Source organism: Heptranchias perlo, chromosome 8 (genome assembly GCF_035084215.1).
Source record: "Heptranchias perlo isolate sHepPer1 chromosome 8, sHepPer1.hap1, whole genome shotgun sequence".
In the NCBI taxonomy this organism is placed as follows: domain Eukaryota; kingdom Metazoa; phylum Chordata; class Chondrichthyes; order Hexanchiformes; family Hexanchidae; genus Heptranchias; species Heptranchias perlo.
Window position 1 is genome coordinate 45,545,404 of NC_090332.1, and position 17,203 is coordinate 45,562,606.

General features: G+C 39.4%; 1 protein-coding gene and 1 long non-coding RNA gene across 5 annotated transcripts in view; one reads left to right on the plus strand and one right to left on the minus strand.

The window, feature by feature from the left end:
- Positions 1-10,440, minus strand: part of bcl11aa (BCL11 transcription factor A a) — a 175,601-nt gene extending 165,161 nt beyond the window's left edge. For 2 of the 3 annotated variants that reach the window (XM_067989044.1, XM_067989042.1), the window contains exons 1-2: positions 7,387-7,516; positions 2,248-2,580 (exon numbers count right to left, since the gene is read on the minus strand). In XM_067989044.1, coding sequence (XP_067845145.1) covers positions 2,248-2,580; positions 7,387-7,441 — 388 coding nt within the window. In that variant the 5' untranslated portion in view covers positions 7,442-7,516. Of the gene's footprint in view, positions 1-2,247; positions 2,581-7,386; positions 7,517-10,411 lie in introns of those variants that run through there. The other variant, XM_067989043.1, reaches the window with a different exon arrangement.
- Positions 6,870-12,366, plus strand: LOC137324588 (uncharacterized). 2 transcript variants are annotated; one of them, XR_010963674.1, is made up of 3 exons: positions 6,870-7,091; positions 10,323-10,522; positions 11,358-12,366. It is a non-coding gene; the product is annotated as an uncharacterized lncRNA (long non-coding RNA). The 2 variants fall into 2 exon arrangements; XR_010963673.1 differs by lacking the exon at positions 6,870-7,091 and adding an exon at positions 8,984-9,063.
- Positions 12,367-17,203: the final 4,837 nt, after the last annotated feature.

Here is a 17,203-nt window from a genome sequence, read left to right on the forward strand (position 1 = left end):
ATTAATACATACAGAGACAACAATTTTGTGACTGTAGGCTGTGAAATTACAACAAATTCATCAAGTCTAAGAGAAACAGTTCAAACTTTTCCAACAACTGCAAGTGGGAAAGTGCCAGGGCAGGGAGCTCTAGCTTTGTTCAAATGTTTTTATATTATATATGTACATTGTATTTTTTTTAAGTGCATAGACACATCGCTAAGTTTGTAAAATATTGCTTATTAAAAGGCACATTTGTAATGTTTTGTGTTACAGAATTTTCAATTCTTTACAACTTAAACTATCAATAATTTAATATTCTAACAAAACATCTACCACCATTTTACTCCTGAAAATGCCTGTTTCAAGGCAACATTGCTTGTCTTCCTTTTTTCATGTGGATGAAGCGACTTATGTATATCAATACATCCCATGTGTGAGTTTGAACGCCTGTTGTACTAGTGCATGTCTGTGTGCCTGCTGTCCAATGCATCTAAATCTACTGTGCACTCTCCTGACTTTCAGGGTCCACTCTAAGCAATCTGGATCACATTTGTTTGATGGTGGCTGTGTGGTATGTCTTTTGAGCTGCTTTCCTCGATATGTAAATAGGAGGTTGCATCACTCAAGCAATACTCCATATTTGGCGATATAGCATGGCTTTTTCAGTCTCTAAAGGCTAGAAGCCACTTCCGCCAGGCTCCTGGTTCATTAATCATGCCCTGTATTTGTGTTCATTTTCCTTCCCATCTCAGACAGCACATATAAATGGTCACTGCATTATTTGTCCCCTCAAAGAATCTCTATCCCACTTCTCACAGCAATATAGCAGCTTCACGTTTATTGGAATGATAATGCAGCCCACTAACCTTCACACAAAAAAAGGTAGAAACATAATTTATCTAAACAATGAAAGAAAGAAGCTAATTGTAGGAGGTGAAAATCTGAACTTCAATTTTCAATCTAAATAAAAGCATTTTTTCTGCTTTAAGTATGTGCTGGGTATCTTCCTGTATAATTAGCTGTCATTAAGTAACTATCATCTGAAATGCACCTTTTATCTTGAAGCAGTTTTTTTTGGTATTTTTTGCATCTTTGATGATTAGAGCAACTATGTAAACTGTGAGCTTTTATAACAAAGCTGGATTAGATACAGCTTTGATAGTTAAGGAACTAATATGCATACAGACTTAAGATTTTGTTTAAAAAGAGAAATAAGAAGTTTTTGAACCAGAACTCAGAGTCACAGGGAAACAAGGCGCATATTAAGTATAAACTGTCGAACTTTTGCTCAAAACAAAAACATTTTTAATAAAAAATTTTAAAGTCACAACTCAGATGTTAAAGGTGCTGACCTAGAATGGAATAATTGATTCCAATTTTTATTTTCAAGTTTCCTATCACTAAACACCTGCAGAGAGGATTTATGGAGATTTGATTATTTCAAATCAGAGTTAAAGAACTGAACATTACAACAGAATATAGCTATCATTTACACTCAGTATAAACTTGAAGAAAAAAGCTTTTTTAATTTTTACATCATTGGTATTTTTGCTACCAATAGTCTGAACATGATTAACCACAAAAAAATTTAAACAAAATTAAACTATTCAGAGGAGAAGATTGCTGTGGAATTTCTGTAATTACTCTTTTTAAATAAAGACAATAAAGTGAATTTTGATTTGACACAATTTCTCAAGAGAATGTGAGAGAAAAATGGAAAGAGTAGAGAAAGAAAAAGATAGACAGAGTGACACACAAGCAAGTGAGAGACAGAGAGAAAGCACAAGCTAAAGGTCCAAGAGGGTGAAATGTAGCAGAGGAAACCACACCAGAAAGAAAAATCAAGATACATCTGTCAGAACCACATCACAAAACAGAGAGAGTACGAGAGGCATTTATCATTCCACTGAGGAGGCACGGTGCATCGAGTGGCCTTTCCTGTCAAACCAACCTTTGAAATTTCCAACATGCCCTTAAACTTTCGAATAAGCATGTCTGTGCGCTTCAGCAACTGCCCTCTTAACTCTGGCCTGGCTAGTATAAATGGCATCTTAAAGTCAAGGTCACCCATGTCACTTTGCCATGGGGCTGTGTTTAATTACAGTGCAAACGCTGACAGCTGATACAGACTCGGGACTAGCAGCAGCACTTTGATTAAAGCAGAAAAAAAACAGGAAAAAAAGGATATAACAAGACTCATGTTTTTCTTTTCTCTGCTTGTTTCTGTTTGTGTAGGAGTGTGTGTTTTGTTTGCTTTTTTTTTACCTGCTGCTGTGCTTTCCTGTTTGGGGCAAACTCCCTTGGATGATGTAGATAGGCAATCATCATCATCTGGTGTGACCTGGATGCCAACCTCGACAGGTGTGGTTGCCTTTTTCAGCTCACTGGGAGAAGGCGACGGTGGCTTATCCACAGCTTTGTCCAAGCAGAGGCCACCATTGCATTGCTTCCTTTTGTGCTCAATAAAGATTAGAATGTCCCCCAGTGGGAAATTCATCTGACACTGGCCGCAGGTAAGGAGGTCGTGGTCACCCTCAGGAGCTCCCAAGGTGCCATGCTCTTCTTCTTCATCTGTGAGAATGGCTTCCAGGGAATCAGCTACAGCAGAGAAATACAAAAAGAAAGCAAAAATAATGTAAATCAGGTGATTCTTCTCAGCAAATAGCTTTAACTCCATCCTTTCTTTCCCCACAGAGCTGTTTCAGTAACAGAACAGGTTAATATGAGCAGCTGTATTTGGAGGAAGAGGGGCTCTGTTCTTCCTTTGAACTGTACAGATCCTCAGGAGAAATTTATCATAGCACGGCTATAAATGTACAAAAGCATAGAAGTTTTCAGAACAGCATGATGTGATTTAGAATGCATCTCCTTCTCCCACAAAAAGAAAAACATACAAGTATAAATGAGTAAATTTTACTAGAAGGTCAAGCAAATGTAACATTACATTCCCTATCAGTGACCTGATTGCTTTGGGAAGTGCTGTGTATTTAAAGTACAGTGGAATTACAGCAAGAGACCTTTCAGGATTTTAATTCCCCCTCAAAATTATTTTTGATTTTTTAAAAAAAAAAACATATTGCAGCAATAAAGGGGTTTGCTTGGCACCAAGGAACTGGCTTGGTTATTTCAGTTTTACTCCACACAGCTGGTGGCTTCACATTACACAGCGCTACATGCCGGGGATGGGCTTTGTGATGGGGGCTTTTGCCTCCCTTGCTGCTTTTGTTAAAGGTTCTTGATGGGAACCTAAATACCGTTTTTGTCTGCACTTAGCTGGACTGAACACTTAATTTATTAATATTTTACCATAAATGTTAATAGCATTGGAAAGGCTGCCCTCCCTTTGCAACGTATCATAACCCCTTTCACAGAAAGCTAACAAATTGGTTTTAATTACCTGAAACCACAGAGAATCACACACAGATTTTAATTCTATATTAACAGACTTCTGAAGTTTACTAAACATTTCTGCATCTATAGAATTTTGATCAGTACCGTTTAAGTTTGGTCCCTGGTAGTGAGAGAGCCAACCACCTTACGGTATCCATTTCATGACTCCTAATTAGACTAAATGTGAATACACCTCCCCAACTTCACACACCTGGAAACCAACTTTGAAACTGAGCCATCTACTATTAAAAACAAATGCCACTTTATCATTAAAACAATTACAAATTATTCATAAAATTTACATTCCAAGATATTTAAATACAGGTCATTAAATTAAAATATTATAAGTAAAAATGTACAAATTGCACTCCACATCTGCCTGTAATGGGAATTCATTTAGAAGTATCATGACAATTGAATGGGATTTCACTGACACAGAGAAAAATATTGTGTGTAACTATGGAAGAATTATCTTGCAAACTTTATTTTTAAGCTCACTGAAAACAGAAACTTGTGAAGAAGGGGAAGGAAAGGGCACAAATTTCTTGTCTTTTTATGATTTTTTTTGAAATTACAATACTGATCTGTTTTGAAGGCGGATTTTTTAAATTTCTTTTGTTTTATTTTCAAATGGCACCTGTGGTAAGGCTACACCCTAAGAAAAAGAACACATAAGACTCAAATGTAGTAATTCAACAATTTCTTGATTTTAAAATCACAAAATCAGTAAAGGAGCCATGCACTTTAATCCAGGTGATTAGTCCTACATTTTGCAATGGATTTGAAATAGTTTAGTGAATATTCATAAATATGCAGAAGAATGTGTGTACACAGAGTTATTGCTTCATCTATCCAGGTTAACAGCTTTATTGCAGCAAAATATTAAAACTCCACACTTCAACACTTATGAATCCAGCTTTATGCATTTGAAGATGTAATTTTATTGCTACTTGTACTAAGCTGATATTGTACCACTCCTAGAAGGTTGACTTTGGGCTTTAATATAGCTTTCAGAGTTAGAAACGGTATGTTGTCGTTCTTGACAATATAAAAGTAGAAACCACACCGTTCCAAATAGTGAGAACAAATATTTTATTTACGATACCAGAAGGTTTGAAATCAGCATTCGGTTATTTGCAATCGTTATTATTATTAAAACAGAGTAAGGGAGAATTGCACACAGTATAATTCAGACATACACACTTGAGTCAGGCGAGTTTAACACCTTTACGTTCAGCTCTCAAGAAATCCGCAAGTGTTTTTAAAGTATTTACACTACTGTCTTCCCAATAAAATCTCGCGTATCAGCTGTCAAAATCTATACAAACAATATGACGATGTATTTTCGTATCTCGATAGAAGAGTCCGCAACTACCTTTGGACGAGCTTGCAGCAAATTGTTGAAGCCTCGTTTGATTTTTATACAAATGTTACTTCGCCAAACTACCGGGAAGCGTCGGCTCGAAAAGGAGACGCAAATGGCAATAAAGTTACGAACGATGCAAAGTACAGGGTGAAATCTATGGAAGTATTCGGTGAGAGAGAGAGAGAGAGAGCAGTGGGTCTTATAAAAACCAACACTTGCTCGCCGAGGCTCCAGTCACCCTCATTGTTTCGGGCTTGTGTTTTGTTTCAAAGCATTCCCCGCAATAATAAAACGATCAGCGATCACCACACTCCACACACGTGGATCAAAGCAAAAGATCCACACAACAAACAACCGGCTGCTGTTACTGAACCAACTTTGTTTTTATATTAGTAATAGTGTTTATTTAAGAAAAAAAAGGGATTCTCTTTTGATCCACGTTTTTTATCGGGGGGGGGGGGGGAGGGGGTGGTATTGCAATCGGAAAGCTGAATTATTATTTTTTAAAACTGTGTTTTTTATTCAGTGATTGGTCCGTCTTAACTCAACACACAGTGAACTTCAGGCCAGTGCATCTCGGTGCGCCGAGCCCTCATGCAGGTTAACAGTCTAAGCTTAGCTTCAAAAAGATTCCTTTACCTGAAAGATCATCAGATGGGAAACGGCCATTGAAGCGGAGAGTATTTTGGGGAGTTTTCAATTTCGTTTAGTGTTTTTTGGTTGGGGGTGGGGGGAGGGGGAAGAAATCAGAGGAGTTGGTAGGAAATGGTGTTGAAGTTTGTGCAGGTTCCAGCCTGCCGACTGGGCTTGTTCTTGATGTTACTCTGCCTCCTAGCGACACGAATCAACAACATCGACCCCCCTCCCCTCCTCACACTCACCATTAAACAACTTGACACATCTCCCTACAACCACCGTGCCAATACGATACATTTACACAATTCAATGTGGACTTTTGAAAATAAAAATATATAGAAAGCCGAGAGTCTGATCTTTATTGACACATACAATGGAATCGTCTTTTTACTCCGTTTATTTTGTCTCCTCTTCTCTGCTTGCTGGAAGGAAATGCACACTTTTCTACAACCATTGAATTAAGAAAAGGGGATCTTTTTATTTAAAAAAAGAGGGAACTTCTACTTTTTAAATTGATTACATTTTATTCTCCGGTCTTTTTTTTTAAACTAGCCCGCCAACCCCGTCCCGTTTCTTTCCACGTAAGTAATTCAATCTGAAGCCACGAGAACTGGACGATCGCGACCCGAGAGGCGGCAGCAACACGAGAATCTGACTAGAAACCGATGGGTTTCCCCCAACATTAAAAAAGTAATTTCCACACACACAGAAAAAGGCGCATAAACCTCCCCCTCCCGAGCCAAGCTGCTTAACATTTTAAAGGGGGGGGGGGAGGGAGGAAGGAAATGCATCGAACTTCCTTGTTGAGCCCCGATCTCCAGGTCAGGCGGGTCTGTGGGCACGGGAGCCCCCGCTCGGTGATCGGTCGCCGGGCGGGCTCTCGGGGGCTGAAGCCGGGCGGGCCGGCGGGCTCTCGGGGGCTGACGCCGGGCGGGTTCTCGGGGGCTGAAGCCGGGCGGGCTGGCTGGCCGGCTGTCGGGGGCTGAAGCCGGGCGGGTTCTCGGGGGCTGAAGCCGGGCGGGCTGGCTGGCTCTCGGGGGCTGACGCCGGGCGGGTTCTCGGGGGCTAACGCCGGGCGGTCTATCAGAGCTACTCGCAGTGCACAGACTGAATACACGTGTGTGCAGACCGGAGTGACAAAAAGCACAGCCCTGAAACTCAGTGTCTGCCCGAGGGTTACATTAACACCAAGAGTTAAACCGTCCGACGGAGTCTGCCGATCATATTATTTTTATTTATTGGGTGGGGAATTAAAATAATATAAAATTAAATAGCGCGGCGGCAGCAGCAGGGGAAACGCACGGGCGCTTGGCTTTCCATGAGGTTCCGCACACGCGGAGCCGGAGCTTGTTGTAAACATTCAGCACGAGATTTTTCCCAATCACAATCAAGTTCCAGCTTTTTGAAAATCTTCCAAAAATATAGTAAGAGGAGGGAATCCGAAGTTAAGAGGTAAATAAGTTGCGGGCGAAGATAAAGTGCGGCGATTTCACACTCGGCTTAAGAGAGAGTGAGAGAGAAAAAAGAGGAGAGAGAGACAAAAAGAGACAGAGAGAGAAAGAGGCGAATAAAATGTTCAGTCCGACAGCACGTAGATCGGATGCCCTTTGGGGCTGGAGGATCAATGGTGCAAATTCACTGCACGCCAGCAAGGAAAAAAAAAACCCCGGGCTGATCGCAAACTCTCCCGGGCTGCACACCGGCACTTTTGGAAAAGGTTTGTCCTCATGTTTTTCTTCAAGGAGAAGGAGTTGGGGAAATATAAAATCGGCGCCGGCCAGTTTTGGGTCGGTACAAAGCTGCCCCGCGCTCCTCTCCGGCTCCGCTCCGCTCTCACCACTTGACCGCTTGCTGTCAAACGTCCAGCGCTCCACAGCCCCGCTCCGCTCTCTCCCCTCCTGCATTTTTTAAGAATCTTTTTTTTTTCTTCTCTCTACTTTCATTTGGGCAACTACCAGCTTTGTAAAAAAAAGAGAGAAAAGTGCAACAAAAAAAAATCAAAAGCTACTCACGTGAAAATTCCCGTTTACTCAAGTGCTGAGGGTTGCCTTGCTTGCGGCGAGACATGCTCGGTCACATCGGGAGCGGGAAGAAGGAGACTCCAGAGAAAATATCTTCATCAATGGCTTGACATAAAATAAATTAGAAATAATACAAAGATGGCGGATGGAGATGGATTGTGGGATAGCCGTCATGGCTTTAAAACCACCAAGTTCAAGTGCGTACGTGACGTGCCCGCGAACTTGAACGTCAGGAGGTGGCTGGGCAGGGCGAGAGGAGAGAGCAAGCCAATGATACATACCCAGGGACACGGGGCTGGACAAACCCCAGTGATCAGAGAGAGAGAGAGGGAGTGAGACACACACACATACACACACACACTGCTCCAGCGATCCAATAGGCGCTGCTTCAGGCTGCTTCCAATCAATCCATCACCCCCCCCCCCCCCTCTCTGTCTCTCAAAACCACTCCATTCCCCCTCTCTCTGCCAGCTCAGGGCTGCTTGCAACTCATGGGCACAGGGTTACTGGCCAAATTCACGCAAAGAAGCAGAGAGCTTACATTTCTTCTGCATAAGTACAGGGCATCAGAAATGAGAAGACACACATATATATGTGTGTGTGTGTGTCTGTTATTATTGTCACCTACAAAGATTGGCATTATTCATTAAGCTAATTATTGGGAAAATGAACAATGTTTGAAAAGTATTTTTACGGTATAAATAGCAAAACGAGGATTAAAATTACAGACCATTGCAATTTCGATGCCCAGATTGTGCAGATGGATAGAGAGTAAATATTTATTTACATTTGTATATAATTTTAAATTAAAATCATAAATCAAGTCAATGGGTTTCTTTCACTTTATCGCACAAAAGCAACTGATCGTGGAGGTTGCTGACTCTTTCTGTGCGTATGTAGTTTTATATATATATATTATATCATGTTTATTTTGTAAATAAAAAGTGTCCTCGACTATCTATTTCCGTGACGTTACCTGTTAACCACAGCTCTGTCGTTTTCGGTTACTTACCGGTAGATATTTCACAAGACTGAAAATGCACCAAGTAAAGTGAATCTATAACACAAAGTGAAAATACTAATCCTATTATTTTTCTACCCTTTGTGCCGCTCTTCTATACAGTATGTTAAACCGAGAGCGGCTTAATAATTGATCTTCACATAGTTCATTCTCGTTTTTCAATGGATTTGCAGGTATTTTAGTTACAGGCATTTGAGTTGAATGCAAATCATGTTTAAAATAGCAATGCTGCTTCTCGTTTCGAGACACATATACCCTATTTATTTATGCAAGGTGAGAAAAAGTGTTTTCAAGTAACCTTTGAAGATGTTGCACCTGCATCGACCGTTTTATTTAAAAAGTAATAACATTTCAAAGCATATGATTTTTTTTCAGGAAAAATGATTCTATGTTAATTCTATTGCCCCTGGTGATACTTGGATGGTTTCATTAAATGCGATGGCTGGAAGTCTGATAAATCAATATAAAATAAAACATTTTTTTTTCTAAATCTGCCCTTCCCTGCCGATTTAAAACAAAATCTGCCCAACAAACTAGAAAAAATCATGTGTAACATAACGCTTTGCAATTAGAGAATCCTAAATGAGGAAGAATTTATTATCGCGAAAACAGGACTGGGGAATTCAGCGAGATAACTATCGGAGCAGGTAGTTTAAGGAATCTTGCTTTTAAAACTTGTACTGTACTATAAATCTGTACTGATGCAACGGGGACTGTAAAATATGGAAGATTTCAGAGTCGTTTTAAATCATTGTTTCCATGAAGTATGAGCGTTGTGCCCCCCAGACGTAACCTTGTGTATGTGATGGTGCTTTTTTATGGAGTATAAATGCTTTTAGCTGGAGGGCTCTGAACGTGAATGTGGCCAACAAAACAGTTCAGGCAGCAGAAGTGAAATTGAACTCATTTGTGATCAATGGTGGGATATGTTAACAGAAACTGCGCCATTTTTTTCTTTTCACCAGCTGTAGCAAGTGGTTGAAGGGTTAACTATTTTTACTCTGACACTCAACGATCAGATAAGATCTGCGGTTGCAGCTGTACGGTCTCTCTTATAGGAGGAAGTTAGGTTACTTGAAGTCATGGATATAAAACAAAATGGTTTTATAACTCCTAACCCAGGGTGGATGGCACTTCTGTTAAAACGGTGAAAGTACATTTCCCCTCTGTAAGAATTCCAAATGACTGGAGGTTGTTTTGTTTTAAACGTGCGGTTTTCTGCAGGAAAGGGCCCTGTAAATTTATAGGGAGCGAGGGCAAAGAGCTGCAGAACTGCCAGAGAGCCAAGTTCCTTCCAGCAGCCCTCCCCCACTTCTAATGCAAAATGATTTCTGATCTAATCTGCATCTGGGAGCTGGCTGCTAACCTGGTCAGCTTTTATCTGCCATCTTGTCCAGTAGTTACTGAACTGAGCTAGCTGATCCATTTATTGCCGAGTCCCAGCCAAACAAAAACGCAGCTCTCGATTCTTTACTCTTTCGTTATTAAAACTATCGGCGCGGGCAAATAAAAGTAACTTTTGTGTGTAACGTCCGCCTACTGAAACTCCGACCCAGCACAATGATCCCCAACCACCGATCGAATGGTTGGAGGAGAAGGGAGGGGGGCGGTTGGGCGCATTCAGTTGTGAATCTGATGATTACTTTGTGGACAAGTCTGTAATGAAGGAGTTAATTCCATCTTTTGATTAGCTCACTAACAATAACTTTATGCCATCTACCCAATGACTGGCGCTGTATACTGAAAGTCGGCTGATTTGTTTAATAAATGTACCGAGCGTATATCGGTGTGTGTATTTTTTTAAAGAAGAATTTGGCTACTCGTATTTTTTTAATGCATCCTAATAATTATTTTAGCATTCAGAGCAGCGTCGAAGCGTTTCACTTGTGACTCCTTTTATTCGCAGAAACCCCTATGGGTGCCTCCGAGCAAAGCAAGTCAACGATCTATCACGCAGCCGATTCAATAGCAGGCTGAGCTAACCTTGACCTTTACCTAGACCTCGCTCCATCTGGTGCCAGGGTGTTTTTCATAATGTTGATGCCTTGCAGTCAAAATTGATCAACGCGGAATCGACCGCCTGACCTCCTCAAGGGGCGTTGCGAGGTAACCTGGCTGCTTGAAAATCGAGAGAGCCATGTGCAAAACATGGGCAGGAAAATTGAGTGTCCGCTTGGTCGCATTTCAATATGTAAATGATCAGGCATTAGCAGTCGCGACCCATTCGCCAAATAAATCAAACCACTCTGCTGTTTTGTCATTTTTTTCTACATCATTTAGTAAATTGACTTTCTTTTAAACAAAAGCCTTGTTTTCTGACCGGGTATTGCAGAAGTTTTTCCCCCCTTGCTCAGTGATCAGGGCTTTGTTGTTGCTGATTGTAATCAAATGTTTTGCATAATCTACATGGCTACATCGGTCAGTGGTCAGCGGCTTGCATAATTCTAAAGTTTAATTAAATTGTAAGGGAAATAAAGGGAGAGTCTTAGCTTGCGATATGACAACCAATCGATTGCTCTTAGATGCTGTGCTTTGAAACGCGTTTTTGTTACGAAAAGAGACAATACATTTTAATAAACTATTGTAATAAAAACAGAAATTCTGGAAATACTCAGCAAGTCAGGCAGCATCTGTGGAGAAAAAACAGAGTTAACGTTTCAGGCCAAGGTCATCGCCCTGAAACGTTAACTCTGTTTCTTTCTCCACAGATGCTGCCTGACTTGCTGAGTACTTCCAGCATTTTCTGTTTTTATTTCAGATTTCCAGCATCGGCAGTATTTTGATTTTAATAAATTATTGGGTGGTGGACAATTGTGGCACGTGACTTTCTCTGCTTTCACTGCATTGAACTGAGTGCACTATTTAGTGTCTGTCCGTTGGCAAGGCGGACCTATTAGCAATAATACAATACTTTTTTCACATTTTTTTCTCATTACTACAGATCCGGTGAGCTTTAATGCAAAGGTTCGTTGCACTACCTATTGAAGAAAAAGGCGAACTTAGCGATGTTTTTGTATTGTCTGCAGTGTCTTGAAGACGTGCCAGCGCTTGCCAGTAAAAATGAGTGTCAATTACAAGTTTCCATATTCCATCCCACATATTAGGAGGCACTTGAGCAGAAAGCGTTCAGATGACGTTTGCACTATATTCAGAAGTGCAAATCGTGTAGGCTTTGTACCAAAACTAATCGCGAACAAAAGATGTGTGTCTCGGCATACAAAATTGAGTGAGAAAGTGTAGCGTTTGAAATGCCCCTGCTGTACAATCCAAACGTAATTGGTGGCATGCATGCTGTGTGTTATGTTATACATATGGATCTGGTGCTATAATATTCATTGCCTTTGTTCAAGATGAGACAGGCAACCGAGAGGTAGTAGTACAACAAAGATTGTTTTGTCTGTAGCTGAATCTGTGTTGCGTCTCCCCTCCCCTCCCCCATCCTCCCGTCCAGGTGTGAGAAAAAAAGAAACTCGTAAAACTGGATTTTGGCTTCCACCATATAACATGAAAACAATTACCTTTCATTAGGATAGATATACAGTGAGCACTCCCCCCAAAACCTAGGGGCGATCTATTGTAAAACTATTGCTACCTTACGGTATTGTAAAACTGCTGATTTTTAAAATCCATTTACTTTCTTTTTCTTAACTTTTTAAAGCTGTACAACCAAATGCCGACGTTGTCCTATATATGGCATTTAAATATTTGCTCGCGGCTATATTTTGTTTTGTAAGATATGCAGACTTCTGCATATCCTCTTTCTACTGCTCATGAACTGGCCTTTGTACAATCCATAGCACAATATTGTCTTTACAGGATTCTAATACGTTTACATTTTCTCGGAATGTTTACGTATATTGCATATAATTTCGTATTATGAGTAATTGATTACATTTTGCCTCAAATTAAAGTTTTGTAACTTTATTCCGTTTTTGAAAAAAAATGTCAAAACCAACAATAACCTTTTAAATCTATTCCCTTTGGTGGGTAATAAGAAAACAAGTTTATTTGGCTTCTTATAAATAAATATATTCCATTTTTCATTTGCTGTTTCCTCCATTTCAATGCATTTTACAGGTGTTTTATGATCCCAGACATTCTCAAGGTGTGCTGTAGTGTTGGTTTCTTTATTTAAGAAAACAATATTAACCATTTGCTTTTAATATCCTGGAATTCCCATACATCACGAGAGGCATCAATGTTTGACATCCTTTTGAGTTTTTTTTAATCCAACGATCACTACTTTGGTAAACACTTGAACATTTAGTTAGTCCAGATACAGATCATTTCACCTTTTTGCGGCCAGACAGAAACACACAAGGACCTATTGAATCTGTCTGGACTCAAGTGCAGACAGATGGACGGCGCAGAGAGCCAAAAGGTTACGTTTGCCAAGCCCCGCATCGACCCTTTCAGGGGGACTCCACTCAGCCAGTCTGTTGTTAGAGCTGAATTATAGCCCTGCACAGACACACAAAACATTCTTAATAACACTACTGCACATTATTAAACGGCCAGCGACCACTTTACATAGGAGGTTCACTTCGAATTGCATTACTTCTTTGGAAACATACTGCAACCAGTTAGAATGCTGAGCGAAAACGTGCGTCAAAGCGTTTCTAGACTTTATATATTTAAGCAGTAAATAAATCAGTGGTGAAAAATTGACCTTGCCATTGTACAAAACAAATTTGTTTTCACTTTGACAAAAATTACTTGAGCTTCTTTACATTGTTATATCAAGTTGTAATGCGGGAAAAACAGAGTGTCTAGCAAACAAGGCAATTATATTTTTGGGGCTGGGGTGGGAGGAGTAATGGACACTGGGATTCATTTACACATAAGATGATGATCAGAATCTAAATTAATTGTATATAGCCCGCCAACCGCTACAGGATTCATTGAAATCGTTCCAAATAACCAAAGCTCCCGCAAGTCATTTTCAGAAAATACCTGAATTCTTCAGTAAAATGTAATACATAGCCCACCTATGCACATCTCATAGTCAATAACCTTTCAGAAACTGCATCATGATATATAATGCTTAGCAGTCTTTATAATATAAAGAAGCAGGTCATTGGCGGTGCCCACATAAAGCTAGAATTATAAAACAACACACTCCTTTCCAATTGCATAAAAAGGTTTTGTCTGTGTTATTTAACGTTTTAGATATTCAGTGGTTTCAAATCAAAGAAAGAAGAATTAAGTTAAAATCCCACCTACGGCAGGATATGGTCTTTTAAAGGCAATCGTCAGTTTTAGCAGTTCAGTCATCATAACAGGGTTAAATCGGCGGCTGACAATGAATATTAATGGGAAGATTTCACACTGGGCATTATCATACTGTGTAACGGGTGGGTATATGATCCGGATTTTGGCAAGCATTAGCAGTAATCAAAACGGATTACTTGACCAGGAAAAATATTTGAATCAATCTTATATGTTTTGTCCATTTCCTTTAATTAGTTTTTAAAGTGTTTGTTGACAGGATTTGTTAATAAGACATACGAATACATAACATGGACTGCCCCATCCTCCCTAATGATAAATTATTATATTACATTTTAAACATTTTAAGCGGAGGATGGTGTCCAGTGATCAAAAAAAACCTAAAGTTTAGAAATTTCTTCCACACCATTGAAAAGTATTATATTGCAATAGATTATTAATGTGCAGAATTTAATAACTTAGAAAAACAATCTAAATGCGATTTCATGCTTATAAGTTATATACATACAGCTATACAAATCAATCTTGTACTGTGTAAAATTCGGCAACTGAATGTTGCCCAGGTTTCTTTTAAAATAAAACAGAATTTATTGCTAAATAAAAATTATATTTAGAAATACACACAGAAAAATATCATTTTGTGCGCATGCATTTACAGGACTTATACTCATCTGTCAAATCAGAACCCGAGCACGTGAAAAATTCAATTAAACTCGATATATTTTACTTTTAGTTTTTAAAAAATCGTTTGTTTCACACCATACTTGGCTGATTATTGCTGCCCGCTGTCCATCAATCTATCGTAATGCATGATCTTGTTTATAACTGGTGTAGTTAAGTTGTTGTTAATTTTACACTAAACGGTTGTTATGATGACAAATGAGGAGGCTGTGATCACACACATGGGACCACAAACAATTTATCTCACGCCTGAAAAGCGGGATTTTGGTTCGGAAGGTTGGCGTTTCTTCAGCATGTCTCTGGGAAGTGGTTGAAGAACCCCGTAACTTTACCAAAACCCTTCACCTCTGGGGTCTAGAGTAAAGGACAAATTAAACCCAGTCGAACTAATTTATCAAAAGGGCAAGATTTATTTTAAATGTGGCTGTGCAGCGCTGAGGTTCAAATGGAAGTGTGTAAATGGATATATTGCACCGGCTTCTATTTATAATACTATACTTTAACGGAACATTCCAATGATTTACAATACTATGCATATTAGCAGAGGGATACCATGATAGAATTTCTAATCCAGCTCTAAGATTTATATACACATTTCCGTGGGCGTGTTTATTCCGTAAGATTTATACTTAGTTCTATTCCCTACTAGTATCTGAACATATTTTATTCTGAACGTGGTTTAAAACAAAAGTTCACTGATTGGCAGTTATTCTGACAATTGAAATAGTTTGTTTTTCTTTGTGACTACTTGTTCTTTAAACAGCATTATATTCTACATAGGATTAGTTTTGAAAGGATGCCGTACTCAATTGCTAATCCGGAATATTGCAGATCAAAGAGAGAAAGAGACAGCGAATGATAAAGATCAATTTCAATTTTGTGCGGACACATTGAAGAAGTTATGCTTTTAGATCAACTCAGATAGGGCGTAAGCACGCTTTTCAATGGTGAGGAGATTGGCAGAGAAAGAAGGAGTTTGTGATTCTTTGTCAGAGGTGCGGCACTGTCCGGCAGTTTGTAATGAACGCGCGCCATCCGCAGGGCAAAGGCAGCACTATACACCCCATAACCAAAGAACTAGGTCACAGCAAACATCAAACACAAGCCCCTAATCAATGCAACAAGCTGCCTGGTCAAGCGCCAATCTACGGGAGGCCTGTTGCCAGGACAATTATGTCATAATAAGATATTCAAGGTTTCTACATTAATGGTACCATAAAAGTTCATTTTCTTCGAATCTTGCTAGTGATGTACGAACTTTAGTGTTGAAAGGAGTTTCGCAAATTTTAACTTAGCATTATAATTTCTATTATCTATTGTCTAACCAAATTCCATGTAGGTGAGATACTACAAATTGTTAATAATCTTCAGTTACGGATACAATAATAAACGGACCGGGACACTAAAGTAGGAAGCGCTTATAGCTCGTCTAAAAAAAAAATCAATTATTTAAAATAAATTGAGTTTTACAATAAATTTACGAACACTTTTCCAAGGATAAATTACGTTCGCTATATATAAACTTTTAAAAGTTATTTATTTTCCCGTGAGACGCGTGCACACATCAAATCATATGTTTTACTTCAAAGTGAAAAGAGGCAAATGTGATGAGTATTTCAGGTGAGTCCACCATTTTTTCATTCGACATACTGACAGAGAAACAAATCAAGGTATTTTTGAAGGTAAAACAAGAACATCAGAAAATATTAGAAACAAATCCTCTAAACAGGCTGCCATAGAATCCAGCAATGAAGCTCAGAATCTATAATCCAACAGCAAAGTTCTGGTACAAATTCAGGAGGTAACCTGGGGTGGGTATGCTTTCTAAATGGATGTTAGCAAACAACTCTAGCATTTCAATGGACTCCTGTGTATACAAGATGTAAAGTAGGAAACGTTAGTTACAATTACAAATGTACTTAATCTTGGAGAATGTGGATCTAGCACTTGGGCTATAAAGTCTAAATATTATGGCATGAGAATTAATACTGAATTCTAAATTGTGTCCAATTGAGTCCCAAATTGTAGGTACTTTCAGGAGTCGCCCAAAGGAAACTGAGACCAGGATAAGAGCTGGTCATGAAGTGAAGGAAAAGTTCCTGGGAATGGATTGATGGATGGATGGATGAAGGAGGAAACGGTATCCTCAGCAGTCGAAGATTCCAGCAGTCTCCTAGTGAACACTTCCAGCCACCAAGGTCCCTCTGGTGGATATAGGAATATATTCTTTGATAAAACAAGACCATTCTAAATATGCTGAAATAGAAGAGATAACAGTAAAACAAGAAACAACCCGAGGACAATGGTTAGCCTAACATTCCCAGATGGGGCTGTATGCACTCTTGTAACATTAAAAACTTTGAAAAATAAGTTTATCAAGCCGCCAAGGGGTTAAATGACCACCTGTTCACTTTTAAAACATGGCTTCTTACTGGACTTGAGTGTTACTGCACCCGGCGTGAAACTACCTACTGAAGCTGGTCACATCTCTCGCTTTAGAGTACTTAGGAGTTAAATCATCAACCAGACTCCTGGGCTACACTTCCACTTTCATATTGACGTGTATCTGAAACTTCTTCACAACAATGCAAAAATTGCAGTATAACTGCAGCCAAAAAATTTCATTAAGCTACAAAAATATCCAAAGAATTGGCATACCTAGGGTGAACAATAATCCGTTTTACCATTGATATTTACACTGACAATTAACACTTTGTCAGATATTACATAGAATTCCATAGAATGTACAGCACAGAAACAGGCCATTAGGCCCAAACAGGACTATGCCAGTGTTTATGCTGCACACGAGCCTCCTCCCACCTTTCTTCATTTAACCCCATCAACATATCCCTCTATTCCTTTCTCCCTCGTGTTTAT